Source organism: Opisthorchis viverrini (genome assembly GCF_000715545.1).
Source record: "Opisthorchis viverrini unplaced genomic scaffold opera_v5_274, whole genome shotgun sequence".
In the NCBI taxonomy this organism is placed as follows: Eukaryota; Metazoa; Platyhelminthes; class Trematoda; order Opisthorchiida; family Opisthorchiidae; genus Opisthorchis; species Opisthorchis viverrini.
In genome coordinates, this window is record NW_008751934.1 from 451849 (window position 1) to 472743 (window position 20895).

General features: G+C 45.4%; 1 protein-coding gene across 1 annotated transcript in view; it reads left to right on the plus strand.

The window, feature by feature from the left end:
* T265_14842 (hypothetical protein) overlaps positions 1-20617 on the plus strand; it is a gene marked incomplete at both ends in the record, with an annotated part of 24547 nt that extends 3930 nt beyond the window's left edge. Inside the window, 5 exons of the mRNA XM_009175502.1 lie at positions 1654-1748; positions 10849-11785; positions 12462-12557; positions 18336-18435; positions 19618-20617. Coding sequence (XP_009173766.1) covers positions 1654-1748; positions 10849-11785; positions 12462-12557; positions 18336-18435; positions 19618-20342 — 1953 coding nt within the window. The remainder of the gene's footprint in view (positions 1-1653; positions 1749-10848; positions 11786-12461; positions 12558-18335; positions 18436-19617) is intronic.
* Positions 20618-20895: the final 278 nt, after the last annotated feature.

Consider the following 20895-nt stretch of genomic DNA (forward strand, 5'->3'; position numbering starts at 1 on the left):
ATATAGCCTGTGGTTATATTACGAGTTCTTGGGTAAATAATCTTCGATTTGAACTCTTTTCCGGTCTCGTGAGCGTCTCCGTCTAGAATAGGGCAACTTAAGGTTATTCCACTCCTCGGGCTTTCTCCGAGTGGCATAGTTACTGGGTACCGAAAGGGTTCCACAATTAAATAGTGTGCTTCGCCCTGGAACACAACATCCTGGATATTGAAGTGCTTTCGGAAATGACCAGTAATAAATAGCGTGGGTTAACTTGGATTCCAAAAGACTACTTTGTTGCCGACGATCGTGAATCCATTGTCAGTTTATCGGCTGTGCATTGCACCTGTAAAAATCACTTTTCTGACTGGATTTCAGTTTTTTGTGGATATTTTTGCTGCTCTGACATATATGCAACAAGCAGTGAGTCGAGCGAAAAGGAAAACTGTCGTGAATGTTACTTGTTCACCGAGACGGTGGGATAATCTAGTGGATTTGCGTTCATTTCTTGGAAACAGATCCCACATAATTCCGTTGAGAGGAGAACGTCCCTGGACAAAATTTGTCTTTTCATCTGCCTGTAGCCGAATGTGTTCACGGCAGCGTCAGACTGAGTGGACAATCTGATTCGCTGTTCATTGTTGCTGTTTTGCTGTTACTGATGATGGCCGACCCTTGGTAATAAACAATAACTGTTGTTCAGCTGCGACACTATTTCGCTGCATATCTCGAAGAAAGCACTGGTTTGAGATATTGCCCAAGTCGAGAAAGGAACAGTCTGAAATCCAATGTCCGTTTCGGACTACCGACCTCTCGGTCAGTAATTTCGCGACTTAATCGCTGAGCTATATCGAGCTGCAGACCCGTAGTTGACCAGGATATGCATTTTGGGCCGGCTCCCTCCACTCAGTCTATTTTCGAGGTTAATTTAGCATAGCTTCACCCACAAATATGGTAGCATTGTCGTCTGTGGGAAACACTTAACTGCCGTCGGTCAGCCAGTCGGTTGCTCAGCTGTAAATCCTGTAACAAACTACGGTGGTTTCAGCCGCTACAGTTTCGTTCACTGACAATGAGCGGAATAAACGAGCGGATGTCCCAATCGCTTCAGTGACGTTAAATCATTCTTTGTCTGGTCAAGCATGGTTAGAGAGAATAGGCAAAATACAGCAAGCCGTTAACTGTTCGACAGGCCCATGCCTGTCAATCTCGTGCCCTGTTAATTTTGATTGCTCTCTACCCGTCTGCTGGACGCCAGTTCACTTGAGAGTTTAAATGAAGGAATATCCTCGTCCGTGTAGCTCTTTCGGTGATTGCATCACCTGAAGCTGAACCAGCGCGATAGTCCAACTAAGGGTCTCCTCTAGGAGTGTTTAACTATCCTTCATTCTCTAGGGTCTTTTGTTTCAGCGTGACTTAGGACTCAGCTTTGTCTTGTGATTTCTATAGGAAATGGTCTCTGTGGGCCCTTGGTTGAGGCCCCCAGTCAATATTCTTTTTCCAATTATATTAGAGTTTGTGTTCCCTGTACCAGGTGTTTGCTATTGGAGCAACAGAAACTTATTTAGCGACCCGACCAAACGGGTTGTATGTATTCCATTAACATGGTTCCCATGGTTTTATGTGCGTATGTTCTTGAAACTTGGCTTCTTCTTCTGCTGCTCTTCAATTCAGGTGCATCACTCGGTTGACGAAAAACATCAGATAGTGCGACAGAAGGACCTACGGACCTTGATGCGTGAAGCCAGAGAGCGGGTGCAACAAGCTCGGTTAGTTTTTACATTCGTGATGCGGTATGTTCTCTTGGTGGTGTGGCTCAGATCTCCTCTTTTGCACAGCTGACACATTGTCAGAATTTCCCCCACAGACGCATACATGCGATATTTACATCGTTCCTATGTACTTTTAAACCGACCTTCGTAAGCATAGCGCTGCCGCATCAGCGCATCCGTTTGAGGGGTGAAAAAACATGAGAAGACAGTAGGCCAAAGAGGTCTGTAGAAAATTTCTTGCAGTTTTTCGACACTCAAATAGAAAGGCGTTTGAGCATCGTTGCAGTGTGCCTGGGCAGTTTACTGGATGTGCGATTTCCGATTTCCATAGCTGGTCACTTTGTAATTCCACCATCTCACATGAAGATGAGCCCTAACAGACTACAGACTGCAGTCCATGGTTGTACTGCACGTCTTCAGGTGTTAGACAGTCGTTGTCTCAGAACCATGGCTCATGTGGGGTGGGTCAGAGAGTCCGTAACCAGGCAATAAAAAAGCGAGTTTTCGGTTGTGCACCGAGTACTTCCATCGAAGAATGTGTCCAGCACCAGAAGCTGCGTTGGTTGGAACATGTGTTGGGTATACCTGACCGTCGTTTACCGAAGAGGGTGCTGGTTTCCATGCCCAATTCAGAGTGGCGAAAGCAGAGAGGTGACCAATCCTTGATCGAGCAGATGGGTATGAAAGAAATCACGAAACGTTTGGGTGCTCTCGATGCTATTCGCCTTCCAGAATGGTGACCGCGTTATCTCCACTGCGGCCGGTTGAAGACGCCGCAAGATGTGGCTGCCGACTGATGTCAGTGGCGACATTGTTGTCAGTTTCTACATAGATTGCGTGAAAGAGTGTCTGGAGGTGTAAGAAACTCGGAATGCTTGTGATAAGCTAGCACCAAGTCCCTTCCCCGTCCACCTTGATTCTTTTCCTCACGATAAGGCTTTCAACTAAATCATGGTTGTACGGCAGCGAAGCATCGGTGTTGAACACTGATGTCATGCTGTCGATGATGATGATGATGATGACCGACCGATACTCCAATCCGTGCCTACTGCTAGAGGCGGCTGTATTAGGAAGTTGGTGCTTGGTTATGCGACAGGTGCTTCAATCGCTTGCAGTATCCAACCCCGTCAAGTGCCATGGTTCGGCTACCAAGGTGTTTGCTCTCCACTGTTACTCAAGAATGGGGCATACAGCGAAATGGACGTATGACTTGGCGGCCAAGTATGGAGAGAACGAAAGCCTCTGCTTTTGGTGTTTCCATCCTTTCATGATTTAATTTCTGTGATCATTCCCGCGTTACATGCGGCTGCAAACGGATGTCAGTGCCGCCCCTGTTGTCGGTTTTGGTCTGGCTTTTCGTAGTGGGGTTTTTCTTTTTCGACCGCTTGGAATTCTCGCTCCTCTTTTCTCCCCACCCCAAGTTTTGTGATTGTGCATCAATATAACTGGTGTTGATGTATGTAGTGACGATGCTGACGATGATAGTGATGTTGCTGACAACAATGGTTATACATGAGAAGACGAGTTGCACGCTAAGCCACTATTGCGAGAGGGACAGAAAGCCACCTGACATGGTGTTTTTGGTAAAACAATGTCGTATTCTGATGATGAGGAAGTACTTTGAGGTGACACTCATTGGAGGATATTTGAGGAGGCCCAAATTTGTGTTGGGTTGCACCAAGTAAGAATCAAATGATCTAATCTCAGACGACGTAATTCACGGAAGAAAACCAGCCTTTTCCATAAATTCGCCTCTTGAAGACTTTGTAGCCTGGAGACCGGATTAAGTTACCAGGAACTGTCCGACAAAGAGGGCTAGAGAGGAATGGTGAATGGAAATGTTTTCATGAGCTTCACAACTGCGGATGACTTAATGCTACATCCTGGTGCGAGCGGCGCTCTCTTGCTTGCTGCATACAAACGCATACAGGCTTTCGGCCATGTATGAAAGCCAATGTGCTCGTGACAGCTCATTGGTTTAGGTGCCAGCTTACGGACTGATCAGTGGTTCGAACCCAACCTCAGCATCACGATTATCCTGTCTAGGCTTAGGTAACCTGGTAGTATCCCTGCTCATGTGCCTCCTTTCGTTGACATAGCAGCTAGGCACCGAAATAGTGCTGTAACTGAACGACGAAATCCATGGCCAACAAACTCAGTTGCTCAGGTAATTGCCGTCTCCCTGGATAGGGACTTCGGAACATATTAATGCCCAGACGTAGGTAAACATGGCCCTCCCGTGTGCCCGGTTACGGTCATGCATCCGAGCTATCGCCTTTAATGTATATCTTTCCCTCCAGCTCTCCCCAATGAAAGTCATTTGACCCCTGTATCAATGTGTAAATGGCACCAGCTACCGTCCTAAATACATAGTCACCCACTTCTACCTTTTCTGACCGTGGGCCAGCAAAGCTCTTTCAATCAAAACCACTACACGACATGTACATGGTACACAGTTGCTGATAATGGTGATGATACGGTTGGGCGGGTAACCGAAAATAGGCTACTGCTAACAGTTCATGTATTCATCCTTTTCCGTTCCATACCCTGGCAACTAGTTCGTGGGCTAAATTTTTAGTGATGGATCCATTCGTCGCTTATTACCATTCACTGTACCCAAATCAGCCAAAAAGACTGAAGCAATTTTGAAATCATTCGTTATGCTCTGGCGTTCAGTTCACCTGACAGTCTTCAACACTTGCAGCGTGAAACAAGTTGGCCAACAGAGTTTTCTTGGTCATACACTGGACTCGCTTCTATTGAAACGTGTTGTCTCTGAAACGAGATTCAACATCCAAGGTCCAATACAGTTGTTGGACGGACTTCCCATTGGTATCTTCCAGTTTCTGCTTTCGATGATGCAGAAGCCACTGAGGTTCGTATTATTTTAATCCATTGGGTGAATGTGTCTGCTTGGATACCCCTTGACACTCGTGTTTCCGCAGTTTGTTTGGCAGTGCGAAAAACGCGCTGATAATTACTATCTCTCAAGTATGGCTGCTTACACCCCGACGGATTGTAACACACGCGCGACATTTTTGCGACGCTTTGAGCCGTTTATCGCAACGAAACAGAACCTCGGCTGAAATTGTATCTACTGGTGGTATGAAGACGCCAGTAGGTAGGCTTAGTGCTGCTGAAGCTCAACTTTGTGGCCGTCTTGGACCGGAATCGAGGAACACAGTCAATTGCTTGCTGGGGTTATTTGCTGAGTCTTTGTGGCACTAACCCAAATCACATGGCTATATGTTCTTCACGTGTGCCCCGCCCTCAAGTGAAGATAGACCACATCGCCATTAGCTACAGGTCACTTTTACCGATTACTGATTGATGCTCTTTTTAAAGCACCTACGTCAGTTCTGACCACGTGCTTGTTCATTGGTGCTTTTCGGAGCACGTCTCTCGAACCCTAATGGGAAGCGAACCTACCAAAACCACCTACTAAATTCCATTTCCTACAATTATCGGATGATGACTCCTACTGAAAAGTATTTTCCACTACCCTGCAAGATACGTGCAGCTCTCATAAAACGAAATCTCAAATGTATCTAAGCACTAGATCTCGATTGACACTGAAGCCGCTCAAAGCTCGGACTTTTGAAGACGGGACTTGAGAAAACCAAGCGATACAGTTTCGTTCACTGATGATTCGGGGAGGTGGTGTAGGTAGCTGCGCATTGGAGGTGGGAGCTGATAAATCAGTGCGTAAATACAGCACTATAGGTGGACTGTTGAGTGGGGGGATTCTGAAGGGAGCTATGCAAAAGGCAATAGCTTGGATGCATGAGCACCATTGAGGGTGCGACTGGGCCATGCCTGACACTGTCTCTAACCATTGATATGGCCCGTCTCGGGGTCCCCGTCCAGGAAGACGGCAATGATCAGCGCAACTGAGTTTGCTGGTAATGGCTTTTATACTTCGCTGCCAAGTCATTGTTTGACCGCTTCTGACTCGTTTCCACCCTTGACGTGGTTGTGCGAAAAGAGCCCTTCGAGGAAGTCGGTTGACTGGCATACGGAGCACGTGGCCTAGCCAGCGCAACCTATGCAGTGTGATCGGTTCATCTATCGAGGGTGAGTTATTTCTCCCGAATACTTCAGCACTGATGATCCACCACCAGACTCGGGCAATGCTCCGAAGACATCGATGGCCAAACACTGAAAGTTCTTTTTGACTTCCTCGGTGCGCAGCGGCCAAGTTTCTGATCCCTATGGTAATATGGAGAGCTCCGCAGCATTGTAAACCCGACCCTTGACGGTTAATCCGATGTCACGCCTACGTCACAGGTGATACGGGTTCACAAAAGCCTCTGACCCTCCCAGTCTGGATGGAAATATCATCTTCCGGGACGGATATTGATGCCAAGGTAGACAAACTTGTCTAATACCTCAATCGGCTCATCCGCGAGCATGAGTTTAGGTTCCGAGCTCACCCAGTCTTGCAATAGCACTTTATACTCTGTAGGAATGGTGATGTTGCTACATGTAGCAGGGAAACTGGCCCGTGTAGTAGCGTTGCGCGATATCGTTTTCATCTGAGGGTCTCGTGGTCATATGGAGCGTGGGATGCTACCACGAGGATGACGTGAGCCCTCAGCTGAAGCTCCTGGCTCAAAAATGTGATCACCGGTTAGTAAGGGACTAAAAAATCTCGTGGGAATATTTTCCCCTGGACATTGTACCACAACATACGGAAGATAAGGAGAAATCTGGCATCTCGTTATGTCTATGTCTACATAGTTCATCATCATTGATAGCAACACCAGATGGGAATACTGGTGCTTCACTCCCGTACAATTTATTCGAATTAAGGCTTTATAATGGAAAGAGAATGTAAGCGTAACACGGAGGGGGGACCTAGAGTTAGTCTATCACAAAGCTCAGGTGCCTACACGTCTAACACTCAGTCAATCTGGATGCAAATTGACGGCGTGAGTACCACTGACAGTGGTTAATCGCCATATCACTCGATTTCTGCATCCAAGGGTGGGGAAGGTCACTTGGACCTCTTTCTTGGAGATGAACTGCACGAACGGCACACGGACTTAGTAATATCCTTCAGCCCCTCCTACCATGTCATATCCTATCCATCTCTTCGTATCCGCCACTTCAAAGTCGGTACGTAAAACGACACTGTCCTCAGTAGACGGTAATTGCGTATGCGTAACACATGGTCCAGTCGCCTTAGCTTGCAGCACCGGATGCATTATTTGACTGAAACACCATCAAAATCCCATCCCGAATTTGCTGCTATCAGCTGTTTCTAGCTCTAGTTCTGGGACATCAGTAGTCAAAGACTCGAGAAAGTTTCATATCCTTGAACTGAAACGGCCAAGCCTTACAGTCATATAACAATGCAGCCCGCACCGTAGTCTGATACACGTCCATTGAGGACCATTTGTATGCCTCCTTGATGTTGCATGTCGCACTAATTGGCAAAAACAATTCTGGCCTTCGAAATTTGCGCGTTCGTCTCGCCTATCACGTTACCATCATGGCTAACGCAGATTTTGAGACACGTATAATGCTCCGCATCTTCCAGTATCACTCGGTGAATTTTTAGAGGAATGTTCGAAGAATCCGCACCTTAAGTGGGAAGCAAAAGAGTGGACTCTGTTATCGGACACCAGTGCTTGGAGGGATTCTTTTGGAGAGCTTCCCATACATTCTCAAACACATACAAGTATGTGGATACAAGGAGTGCATAATGTTCATGAACTTTTGGGGCGGGATTGAAAATACTCTTGAAATCAAGTACCACCAAGTTTGATAGAGTGTCTATTTGGTTGCTGAATATGGTCGCCTGCAGGCCTCCTCTTCTGTGTTTGGGTGGGCGGATGACCGCAAAATATTCTAGTGCTTCTGTGATGCCCTCCCCCCTGATGGTTTCAGACATTCCGCAACCAATTCAGATATGAATTTTTGGCATCGTCTCGTGTCTTGAGCGCTTATCGACGAGTTATGATTTGTTTCTGAAACATAAGCTTTTCAGTCGTGCCTCCCCAACACTTTGGGGACGACAAAACAATCTATAAAAACAGTTTTGGTGATTGATAGGTATTCATTGTTTGGATCGAAAAAGATGACGAAGAGCTTACTTGAGGCTGGAGCCCTGATTCGCTTGTTGGGCTTCAATTCTGAAGCCATTTGGGTTCGGATATCTAGAGGTGGCTTTCGTGTGTTATCTAGACGCCGGGATAGTTCCTCATGGATTCGGTTCTCCTCAACGGGCTAATTTGTGGGCTTTTCATCCTGTCTTTCAAGTTTGTATGACGAATCCTGAATGGTGTATCCCAATGCATAACTGCCCCTGACAATCCGTAGTTTAAGAGTTGTTTAGTCAAGAAGATGAATGTGGCTGTCCCAAGTCAGAGGGCCATTTTGATTTCCACTGTTTCTTTGGCGTAGCCGTTCGCATCATTTGTTCGTCGACGAATCATGGATCTACGGTTCTTTATCCATTCTTGATCTTAAATGCAGTCGGGTATTGTATGATGTTCTTATGGGCAACTTCATCTGTCAGGCATCGTTTTCACCTCGTAGCCGTTTACTTCTAGCCTACTTGAGTTAATGTATCCGGCCTAAATTTTCCAAAAGTCAGGTGTTTCCTTTTTTCCCAGAGCTACAGGGAATGGTAGTTCGGATAAATTTTGACCTTAGGTTGGTTTTGTTGGTTTTTTGCTGAAATTTCTTCTCAATTACTGAAAATATCCGATTGTGATGAACGCTATTCTCTGCTAAGTTACCTTATCAACATCCGACCTTTACTGTTTGAGACTGGGTGGACTCTTACAAGGCATTTAAGCCAGAGTTGGAATCATTTTGTATCGGGATATAGGGTAACACTCAATATGACGCTGTCTCTCTGTTATCCAATTTGACATCGCGTTGCCAGCTGTTCACCGAATCACGACTGCGCGTCCTTTTTTCCTTCTAGGACGGACGGCGATTGCAACGCACCTTATCTTGTGTTTCATCTTTGTTATCCCCAAAATTACGTCGCGGCCTCTAACCTCTGGGTCATACTAACAGAATGAGGAGCCATAGATAGTTCAGCGGTTAAGGCGCCAGCTTACGGACCGGAAGGTCCGTGGTTGGAAGTCAACCTAAGCGTTTCGACTGCTCCTGTCTAGGCTTGGGCAACCTGACACTCGTGCCTCTTTTCGTTGGTATGACAGCTAAGCACTAGTGAGGTGCATGAACTGGACGATTTTTTAACGATTTCCGATGCTAAAAAGTCATGTTTGAGTCTAGGGAACTCAATCCACTCTCGAATGCACCTGTAAGCTCAAGTGGGTGCTTTGAGTGCAGGTTGCCAACCGACTTTTGTGGGCGCTCTCTGTATAAAGTGATGCAAGTGATGCATCGAAGGTGAAAACAAAACCAGAAAAGGCTGAGGCGCCGGAATTTTTTATTTTGCTGGGTGAGAATTCTTAAACATTTGTTTCCGGGTAAAGACCCCTCCGCAATAGCTATCACTTTTGGACGGCCTACTGAAGCTTCATAGAACTTAAGGGCCTTAGAGAACCCGTCTCTCAGGTTACACAGGAACCATCTGCTGGAGCCCTGAGCCGAATTACCGAGTTTCGCAACTAAGACAATGAGCGAGATAGTTGAAAAGGATATTAGGTGCCCGACTAAAGGTATACAGGTTTGTACGATAAGCGTGCAGGATGGGACCACCAGAACGGTCGGTGCCGGTTGGAATGTTGGGCGATACATGCTAGTCAAAATTATGATTTGTCAAAGACGAAGATTGTGAAATGCAGGGAGAATGGAAGTGCAACATTTTACCGGCTGATGACCAAGCATTTGTGCCAGCCATGGAACTTAGCCCTGAGGACGAGAAGAATAACTAATCTTGTTTCCGGTAACGTGGCTCCACAAAGGGCTCAACGTATTCCGAAGGAAAAATTTTCGTACATCAGGATAAACCGTACCGATTATTTGTACTTGGGTATATCTCCCATTTTGGACCTCAAATGGGAAATACAGCGAAGCATTCAACTATTGGAAGGCCTTGTCTAATTTGATTGCCTCTAGATATGAGGTACGAACTTTATTGACTTTGATGATCCGAGTTAGTTTTTTAGCAAGTAACCCATTAGATATATGACGTGTAAACGAAAAGATAATTGTTTGTGAAGTATTTCGCGAGAACAGCTGGCCGTTCTTTCCGTCGCTTTTGACGATTGGGAAGACTAGTATTCTTTGTCTCATCCACAGAATTAGCAGAGATTACCCGAACAACTAAGGCATTTGGCTTAGTTCAACCTATTTGTACTTGGCCAAGAGTATTCAACAAACGGAGGCGTTCCCCACACCAAAGTTCTCGCTACCCGAGCGTCTAAGAAGAGTGATTTTCAGTTCCCGACTGGTCAATATTTTACCATGACCTCTAATAATGTCATGCTTGGAGCGAGATATTTTTTTCTTTTGTCACTTGCTCATTCAATCCACACTTAACGTTTTACTCTTCATCAGTATCTCTTAGCTGACTGACGAATAGCGGACTTGTACCTCGTAGGTTTCTCGTGTGGTATAGTATAAGCTAGGGGTAGGAATATCTTACCGCCTTCCATGAGTGAACGCTAGAACGACTCGAAGACGTTCTTTTTCACCTTGTTCATTTTCGAACCTTTCAGGGACTCATACCAGGTCTCCCATGCGTCTTGTCCATCTTCGATAGTGACATTTAAATAAGTAAACACAAGCCCGTGTTCAGTCCTTACACCTTACATCACAACAGAGCATTCTCTTATTTTCCTGGATCGGGTGTTAGCTTTCGTTCACACTAGCGAGTGTGTGCACCTCAGCCCTCTACCCGACTTCACTAAGATATGGAACGGACAGTGCTTACTTCTCAACACTTAGTAGTGGAAATCCTATCTTATTTTTCATGAAATGCCTTGACGTAGTCAGGCTATTCCACTGGATGTAGGTAGCAGTACTCACCACAAAAGTGGCTTCGTTACTTGTGAATTTACAAATACGTATTAATTTTTACAGTTCTGTAACGTCCAGCTCATGTACGACAGCATCTTTTACGCTTCACAGATAATTGTAGTTAAGGCCTCCATTTCTCTTTCATTGACAGACAAAATTTAAGTCTCCAAAAACATAGACAAGGCACTGGAAGTTTTCAGAATTTTGAACAGCCACAAACAGTGATCGATTTGACCGAAGACTTCCCAGTTTCCAATGACGCGAATGATACAGTCAGTGACCCCGCCGAAGCTGAGAAACTGCGGTTGCGTTTGGTGAGTGGTGGTCAGCTTCGTCCTCCTCATCGTGTTTTGTATCAAGCTGCTTCCGGTGAAACCAAACAAAATTTCACTGCTCGAACCGGCCCTGTCGATAGTGCTGGGGCATCCGGTCAGAATACCTTGGCATCTCGTCTTTCACACCGCGCGTCTCTTTGCGATGAACCCATGACATTCAACCAGACATCACCTTATACTAATGAGGTCACCGAATATGCCATTGCCGGTGCTTGTTCTAATGCCAAATCGGGGTCTGGAGAGCAGTTTGTCACAATACAACAAAACCCTCATCTCAACGAGCCCTATTTTGATGAGTCCGGGGCAATAGTAATCGGTGATCCATCCACAGGATACCCTCAAAATAGATTTATCACTTTCCCTAAGCGGCAGTCTTCGGGAGTAATGGACTTTGGAACCACTGTGAATCGTAAGCAGCAGCGACGCCAAGTAGTCCGTCGGTCAAATGTTGCTCCAATTCAGTCGGTGCAACAGTGGTCTCCGCACATTACACACCACAGCGGCGAAACTTCGGTCGTCGGTTCGCCTTTTGTTGACTCTTCGAATCCACCGCTGCTTGACGATATTATTAGCGGACAGGAAACTGCTTCGACAGATTTGTTATCCACGCCGTCACAGGTGGTTGACCCTCGAATTTCTATGCTTGCACCACCACTGGGCTCACAGGTCGTGACGAGGGGCTCGGAGTCGATGCTCATCACTTCGTCTGGTTCCCAGATCTCCTACGATGGTAGGAACTTAATGGAAGGGCAGGTTAGTGGGATTAATCCTGAGTTTTTTGGCATTTACTTGTGTGTGCCACTTATGCGTGCCTTCCATAAACTTTGTTCACATTCACCACTGTGTGTCTAATATTTTGATGGAGTTTTTGTGAACATTAAAACTCTATTGGAGTTTCAGTTTTAAAAAAATATATTGTGCAAGGCTAAGTCATCCCGCTCTAAATAGTGTCCTATTTTTGTGCGTTATCAGTACTGTGCGTCAAGTTAGCATCCAACTGAATGGGTTGTTCAGATCTGTCATAGATGATTAGTAACGGAGATGAAGCAGCTCTACATTTGTCCTCGACGTTGCAACACAACATGACTTGATTGCACATCAGAATTTTAAAAGTTATGACGCTAGATTACCCAGTCCGTATCATAGAAATAGGTGTGTATCTACCGCGTTGGAGTTAAGCGACAGCATTCTGTACATGGCCCACCAAAGGTTTTGTATTTGAATTTGCCCGACAATTAAAGAAAACTGCGTTGTTTTTCGTTCTTCCAAAGAGTGACACCTTCAAATTCGACTTCGTTTTGCATGATCAAAATCAACGTTGTTTTGCTTGGGGATTCCCCGTAGGATGCGTCCGGCTGTGCATTCCTTCTTTAGAATATTATCAGTTTTCTTTCTCAATGGGCTGTTCTATCTCATTGTTTTTTTCCAGCCCCATCATATGATGCCGCTTATCAATCAGCCCGTGATAGTTAACCGGTTCAACCGATCAGTTTACGGTGGCACCCATGTTATACGTGAAACTCAGGTGAGAAATATTCTATGGTAGCTCTGTATTCTGGAATGGCACTCAAATGAAGCAAGGTAGTGTATTTTCCTTGTGTGTCGTTGCTGGCATATGCGGTGAGACAGTTCAGGCTTATATATGAGCCATTCACCGGACAAAACAAAAGCGCGCACAATCCTAGGCAGTTAGGTATCGTTTCGCATCGTGCTGACAGGTTCTCGTCTTCAAAATCAGTAGAGATCTTTGTTCCTACCGCGTGTCGGGGATAGTTGAGTGGGTATTGAGTGAAGTTAGGCTCATGTAATCGGTGTTTCTATACATGTATGATTTTTCCACCTTGGTGTAGAAATTGGACAAATTCCTGGTGGCACCATCATAAGATGTAAATAAAGACGTGTTCCGTCTTTAGGACTAAAAAGCAGACGTGTTAGTAAGAACTTTTCAAGACAGCTCTGACCTCTTGTTCTAATGTTCACTGTTTTTATCCCAAGTTCTTATCAAGAGCACATAAGCGTAGTCTGCTAACCCAGGAGATTCACAGACTTCATTTTAGGCCGAAACTCACTTAAGTTCGGTTCACTTAAGTTCGGTAGTAATCCAAGGAATCGCTACGAGGGCAGATCCGGTACTACTGAGGAAGATAGGCCTGTATTCAGTGGACAGGCAGTTTCTTTATGAGGAACCGAAAGTGGAAATGACTCCTCCGTTTGGTCTACCTTTGTTAGCTATTCATTGGCGGTTTTCCTATCGGTGACATCTTGATCTACTCGGGCCAGTGAGGGACTTTCAATAACAGACAGATTATCCGAACTATTGAAGTTTTACCAGAACTCTTCAAGTTCCTTTGCCATCTCTTTATGAAGACTCCTCATAGGTTCGCCATTTACTTTGGGTGCGTTGATTAATAATCTGTTTAGAAAATGGATTTTGCATGCTCTTTTATGTGCAAACTGAACCCCAGATGTCGCCCTGTCGTGGCTATGGTTCTAGTGCGTTCAGTGTTCCACTTAAGCTAGGTTTAGTTACAAATTTATAAGAAATGATACCAAGTAATTCGATTTGATTGATAGTAAGAAAATTGGTGAAGGCCTAGTGGTCTTCCTCTTTTAGTATATATCCAGCTATGCGAACTCTTCATCGGCCTATTGGATTTCTCCGTGTCTCAGAGATTCGAAAACTTTTATTATTTGTTTGCGCATGAGATGTACGTAGCAGCCACTTTCTCTGTTCATATGAGACCTCTTGGTTTTCCAAAGATAAGCCACATAAACCCTGTGGGTTACTTCTCCGTTTGTGGACAGTTGACTCATCGTGTCTATTTTCTTCATGAACACCTGGCCACAACGGTCGAAAACAATTGTTTGTAGCGGAGATGTGGTCTTCAGAGAATGTTCTCAAACTTTGAGGTTGCGGTAGCATTCGATGGGACACTTACGGGTAATTCACTTTTCTATCTTATCAAATATAGTATACCACGGGTACTTCCCTAAGGTTGTTAAGTTTCATTCCACTGTCAGTAGTAGTAACACCCATATTAGACCCTGGTGATTCACTATCGTTTTCCAGACAAGGATGGTGGGTGTGGATTCAGTTCAAGCGAAAACCGCATCTGTACGGAAGTGATTGACAGACTTGTTTCGTTTAGTGAACGAACTTAACGATAACATGTTAACGCTATGATCACTGCACCCGTACCTAGCTAGTCGATGCGCGTTCGACGGCGTACAGAACGATCAGAACGCGTCATCCGGGACCTGAGGAAACATGCTTCCTATAACTATTTCATAGTTTTGCTAGCTATCGGCCAAAAGCCTCGAACGAGCACTCAAGCTTCGCTCCAATACATTCAAAGTGGTTTGACACAAGCGTATCTGCTCTCAAACAGTGTACATCGCCCTGAAGCTTCCAAGACAAACCCTAATTTGTCTGTATTTACACCTATCAACTCTTGAACTCTGTGGTATTCTTAGGCTACTTGACGAATCTAGTGACTCAGGATCAATTAAAACTTCGGCTCACACATTCGTAACGTCACCCGTCACATGTTTGCTTAGGCAAGCCGCTTCTCTTTAAGTTAGCTGCTCATAATGACTAAACCACATCCCTTGTTCCTGCTCACTAAAGGACTACTACCACTGTGTATGAGAATAATTAGCCTTTGGTCTAGTGAAGTGTTTCAATCTCCAAGGCGACCGGTTCCAGTTGAAACTGTCACAGCTTGTGCGGACATAGCGTCTCAAAGGGATATTTAATTACGCAGTAATTAACACACTATAATCGGTTGTCTCCACGTAATTCATTACCGGCTCTCTGTCATTCCGAACCAGAAGGCAGCTTCTGATGTTGGCGGTTACGTTGAACTGGTTCCTTGAATCTGTTTTCAGCACAGTGGTGATCATACTGACAAAAACATATGGACGTAATCATCAGCGATCTTCGCTTGACTTCGAATCAGTAGGGACTCGAAAGTGAAACCACTATAGTCAGCCGCCGCGCTCAATACAACCCACATGGTAACCCATCTTCGAGGATTCTGCGCTAATTTCTTCAGAGTCGTTTCGTGATGGAAGGCTGGTGTCAGATTACGTTTACGCCCATTTGTAGAAAAAGTTTTCCAGTAGCAGTTTTGTTGAGGGGTGACAAAGTTTGGAGGAGGGTAGTTGAGTGGAAGAGCTTGACATATTCATGTTCTAAGGTGCTTTTGGGTGACAGACAGAGACAACTGTTCCCGATGTGCTCCCGTATAGTTTGTTGTATTCTACTACATTGAATGAGGAAACAGACCGGTGTGCCTTGTGCACCCTGTTAACAATAAACTGTATAATACCTTGCTAAATTCACGAATTCTTTTCTACATACTGGCTTTCAACGTCCGTGCTCCATGTCAAATTGGATAACAGGTAATGCTTGCCCATACTTCATACTTCATTAAAATTAACGCATGTTATCTCCCCGAAATACGCATACAAGACCCAAATGTGATCATATATCTTAAAGCGCCAAGGACAAACTCAGTTCTTTCACATTTCACTCTCGGTGTGTCCGATGATTCGGGATCGATGACTCGTGATATATATATATATATATATATATATATGGCTTGAGAATTGCGTCCAGGCCCAGAGCTAAGCGTGCTTTGCTGGATTGGATTCTAGTGAATATTCGTTTCCGCACCGTTCGGTTACGCAACCCAATTAAGCTCAATACGATCCAACTTAAGAATCGTGTAGTGCCCTAACGGACTGCAGTTCTGACGTTGAGAGGGGTTCTTTCCATCGAGATTTATCCGTGCTCACTCATCAGGCAAGAAGAACTGACACTATCGTCCTTGTGGGTTCAAAGCTGTTTGTCCGACGTCTCCGATAAGATCAAACGATCACTGGATATATTCGAGGTTGCTAGCACTCATTGATACCAGGAAATGCATACCAGCATTCAATGAGTACGACGGCGCCAGCAAATCCCTCGAATACCAACAGCAAAGGGCCTAAGGAAAGACCGCGAGCTTTGGTGGACATCAAAAGCTCGGGAGATGGAAATGGCTTTCTCATACCAACAGGGGCCTAAGGAAAGACCGCGAGCTTTGGTGGACATCAAAAGCTCGGGAGATGGAAATGGCTTTCTCTACCGGAAAGATCCATCCCCTATACCAGTTGATACGATCAATTGGCCAAAGGAAAGCAACGGTCAATGAAACGACAAGTGAAAAAGATGGCTCAGCAGTTTACTCACAAAAGCATTGACTATGAGGATGGGCTGAACACTTCGAAGAACGGTTCACCTGGTCTCCTGCAACTCAGTCTCTGGATACAGTGCACAGTGGCGGATGAAAAGTAAATCTTAATCACCCGTCAGAAGGAAATAAAATACAAAACATCCGTACTTAACCTGACAGGGTACCAGGACGGACTAGCTATATCCAGCCCTCTTCAAAGAAGGCAGAGAATCCCTGGTGACCTATTTAACAAAACTAATCGACGCGATATGATGTGAAGAGAAAGTGTCCGCAGCATAAGGTGTGTTGACAGTTATTCCCGTCTTCAAAAACGGTACGCAGACGCTGTGTGAAATCCACCGTGGCATCAGCCTGTTAGCTGTTGTACCGAAGATGCTTTCTCATGCTGTCCTTCGAGGGTTGACTGAACCAAGGGAGAGACAGATCCGAGAAAACCAAGCTGGGTTCCGTCCCGAATCGATCATATTTTCACCTTCCGATAGATTCTGGAACAGCGACACTGTTTCCAGCACCCAAAAGTGGTTTTGTTCCATGACTTGAAATCTGCCCTTGACTCTGTGAACCGTCAAACACTGTGACGGTGTCTGTGGAGCATACTTATTCCCCATAAATTCTTGACCTCTCTTAAGGCACTGTGTGCCAACTCCCGCGGTTGTAAGAGGGTCTCCGGGGAGTCTTCGCAAACTGTCTTCTTTCACCTCTTCACCTTCTCCATTGATACGATTATGAAAAACTCACTGCCACCCTCTAATGCCTGTGGGGTCGCTCGGGGCGCTCGCTTTCAGGTATCGAGTACGCAGATATAGCTCTTCTTGGACCCGACGCAAACAACATTAAATAATCCAAAGAACTTTGAACCATGATTTGGCATGCGCTTCACACCTGCAAAGTGTAAAGTGTTGCTTCAAGACTGGGTGGGCTCCACCCCTAACCTCATGCTTGCAGATGAGCCGAATGAGGCAGCTGTCCCGGTTGTCTTACCAAGGATGATATTTCCCTCCGGATTGGGAAGTTCAGAACAGATTTTGTGAACCTGCATCACCTGTGGCCCCAAAAGTGGTTGTGTTCCATGACTTGAAATCTGCCCTTGACTCTGTGAACCGTCAAACACTGTGACGGTGTCTGTGGAGCATACTTATTCCCCATAAATTCTTGACCTCTCTTAAGGCACTGTGTGCCAACTCCCGCGGTTGTAAGAGGGTCTCCGGGGAGTCTTCGCAAACTGTCTTCTTTCACCTCTTCACCTTCTCCATTGATACGATTATGAAAAACTCACTGCCACCCTCTAATGCCTGTGGGGTCGCTCGGGGCGCTCGCTTTCAGGTATCGAGTACGCAGATATAGCTCTTCTTGGACCCGACGCAAACAACATTAAATAATCCAAAGAACTTTGAACCATGATTTGGCATGCGCTTCACACCTGCAAAGTGTAAAGTGTTGCTTCAAGACTGGGTGGGCTCCACCCCTAACCTCATGCTTGCAGATGAGCCGAATGAGGCAGCTGTCCCGGTTGTCTTACCAAGGATGATATTTCCCTCCGGATTGGGAAGTTCAGAACAGATTTTGTGAACCTGCATCACCTGTGGCATAGATGTGTATGCGCTTTCCACAGGTGATGATAATGGTTCCCCTTTTTCTGGTAATTGGAAGATTGTTTGGTTCTGGCTTCGTTTTGAATCAGTCTCCAATCAAACGATACCCTGAAATAAGAACCGGTTTCGACGCTCAAGGGTGGTGTTTCTTTCACTGTAATATTACAGTTTTAAACGAACTTGGAGTTCTTATGTGTCAGTTAAAATTACCCTGAGTACGCATAATGTTTTTATGCCTCTTACGGTATATAGGTGATATCCGATTGTTAGTCTGTCGTACTAGCGAAGCCCTAACTCTACACGGGTATTTGCCTTTTGAATGATCTACATTTCGAATTCGGGAAGTATTTAACCGGTGGTAAATTATACACGCACACAACGTTCTTTTTCGAATTTCCGCTACAATTTGGTAACCACCTGACTTTTTCTTTCCCCTCCCCCCAAATCGTGCATGCAATATCGACATTTCAGGGACGTGTAATCGTTGATGACATGCGTGAGAAGTCAATTACTGGTCGGTCCAGAAAAACGGCCAAAGGCACATTTCGGCACGCAGCGCCTGTATTCCCTCGTAAGTTTCGAGCTCTATATTTCCAGGTTTCACCAAATTTGAGATAGTACTGTTTCCCATGCTCATGTTCCGTGACTAATATCATGTACTTCACACTCGACTAAAGCTAGATACGTCTCAGTCACCCTTATGATTCTTACTGCTGCATTCCTCTTTACCGCAACACTTAGCGAACCCGCCCCTATAGGCATTAGTACTAGTGGAAGAAAGCTCCCTTGAACAGATTATCCCTGCTGATCACCATTTACAACAACCAAACCAATTTCACTAATGTGCGTATGACTTTCTTCGTCCAATCAACCCTTCACGACTACCGTGCTAATATAATTGGCTGTCGTTTGGACTGTCAGTGTAACATCCCACTGGCCCACGGTTGGATCCACAGTGTACGCGTTCCCTTTGGAAATAGCTGTGCACCCCTGCAATACTCAGGGGAAAAATCCAAAACTGATCCCCCAATCTTTGGGTCATGGTATACTCTTGTTTTCATAAAGTAACGACAAAGAGGTTGATATCAGTCGGTCCAGGAACGGAGGGCGGTAACTTGCTCTATAGATTCGATGCATTTAAGAATGCAGGGTATATGGATGTTGATAGAAGCGATGTAGGGTGTTTTGCAACGCGCATAGTAATCAGCATTCACTAGTCTCACTTCTCATATAGCGTGAGGTAAGATGCCTGTTGAAATGTTAACGATGTACCTGGCACTGATATGATGTGAGTGATAAGTTTCGCGAATCATTTCGATTGTTCACAGCGTTTCAGAATTCGTCCACCCACATTTTTAGAATTCATGCGTGGGTTTTCCATTGGTGACAATCAGTATGCTCTTCCCTTACTCACTCCATCGGTGCGAAGATCCCAAGCAGTTCTAAAATCAATCCTTTGTGTGCAGAGTTATATGCAATCGGAGAGTGATAACGACCTTAAATGATTATTGGATTACTAAACGACTGAGTGGTATTGTTTCGACATGCTTGTTTCAGTTGTTCTCCTCAACTTGGTGATTGACTCCTCAATTTCGATTCCAGTCTGTCTGTTCGTCTTTTCCTTGCATGAATGTTTGCTAGCGTTATCTCACTGAAGACTGGGACATTGGTTGACTTAACTGTTAAGGTACTGGCTTTTTTATCAACTTAGAATTTGCTTACCTTCATTTTCCCCCGTTTCATGTATTTTTAGCGCCGAATTACTCCACGATCATACCGACACGCTTCACACACCCGATACCACAGCACCAAACCAATGCTGCCTTCCTTGCAGTCAACCGAAAGCCTTCCACAATAGGCCTCCTATCTAATCGGTCTGCAGTGGTTTCTCGATCTCTGCTCAGCTGTTCCACTTCTGATCTGTTTTCCAATACTTTGGCGCATGGATCTGACTTTGAGTCAACGGAGACAATCGGTTCAGTTCGTCCTCCCTTTGTTTCCCACAGCATACTACGACCTACTCGTCTCTCTACAGTTAGAGGTTCTTCAGTCGTTGCTAGCGATGCGGGCTCGTACCCCTCCTCCTTGGGCACAAACTTGATGGATTCACGCATGGAGTCTGACCTTGTTGATATGGACTACTGTATAGAATCTTCATCTCTTTTATCCGCCACCAACTCACACCCAGCCCATTCCCCCGCCCTTACAGACACGTCAGAGTACAATAGCGAGCCGAATGTGTCTACGACTTTCGCCCACCAAGATTCTCGTCCGCCAACATCCACAGCGCATTCGCTACCTGCGGTTGGTGGACAATCCATTGCCACCGGTGAGATAGTCCCTCCCTCTGTATCCAGGAATCGCTATTTTGTCATTCGACCGAATCCACTCAGACAACCTCCAAGCTTGGTATTGCGGGCCAAACGACCGGAGTCTTGCTCGCTTCCACAGTCAGTTAACAAACCCTCAGATATGTGACGCCATCCAGCCATGTTCAGGTTTTTTTTCGGATCCTGAGTTTTCTGGAATATCAGACACCACTGTCTTCCTCCATCTGCCTTCCAGTCACAGCTGGGTTAATTCTCTACCGATTTGCTTCATTTGGCGTCCGTTAGACTAGTCTGATCGGTCAATACAACCAGTTTTCCCCTTACCTAGACGGTTCCCAACAGGTTTGCACATCCCGTCTCCCAGCTGTTTGCCCCAACTATTCCAGATCGCCTGACTTTGTACAATTCCTACCACGATCGTCCGCTTTGTTGTGCACAACGATTGATCAAGTACTTTAGTTGTTACCAACGCACTGCTGAGCTTTTCTACGGATTGTCATTGTTTTTGTGCCTATAGGGCTGAAGGGTAACTGGTCACACTACAGGAATAGAGGTGCTAAATAATACTGGAGCATTATATATTGAGTAATAAAGGACCTTAGACACTAAGCAGTAATGCTAAGATAATTGGCCGGCCGTTCGGTTAGCATGACCTTGCATAAACATTAACGACCGACGATAGTATCATGTTAAATCCTAAA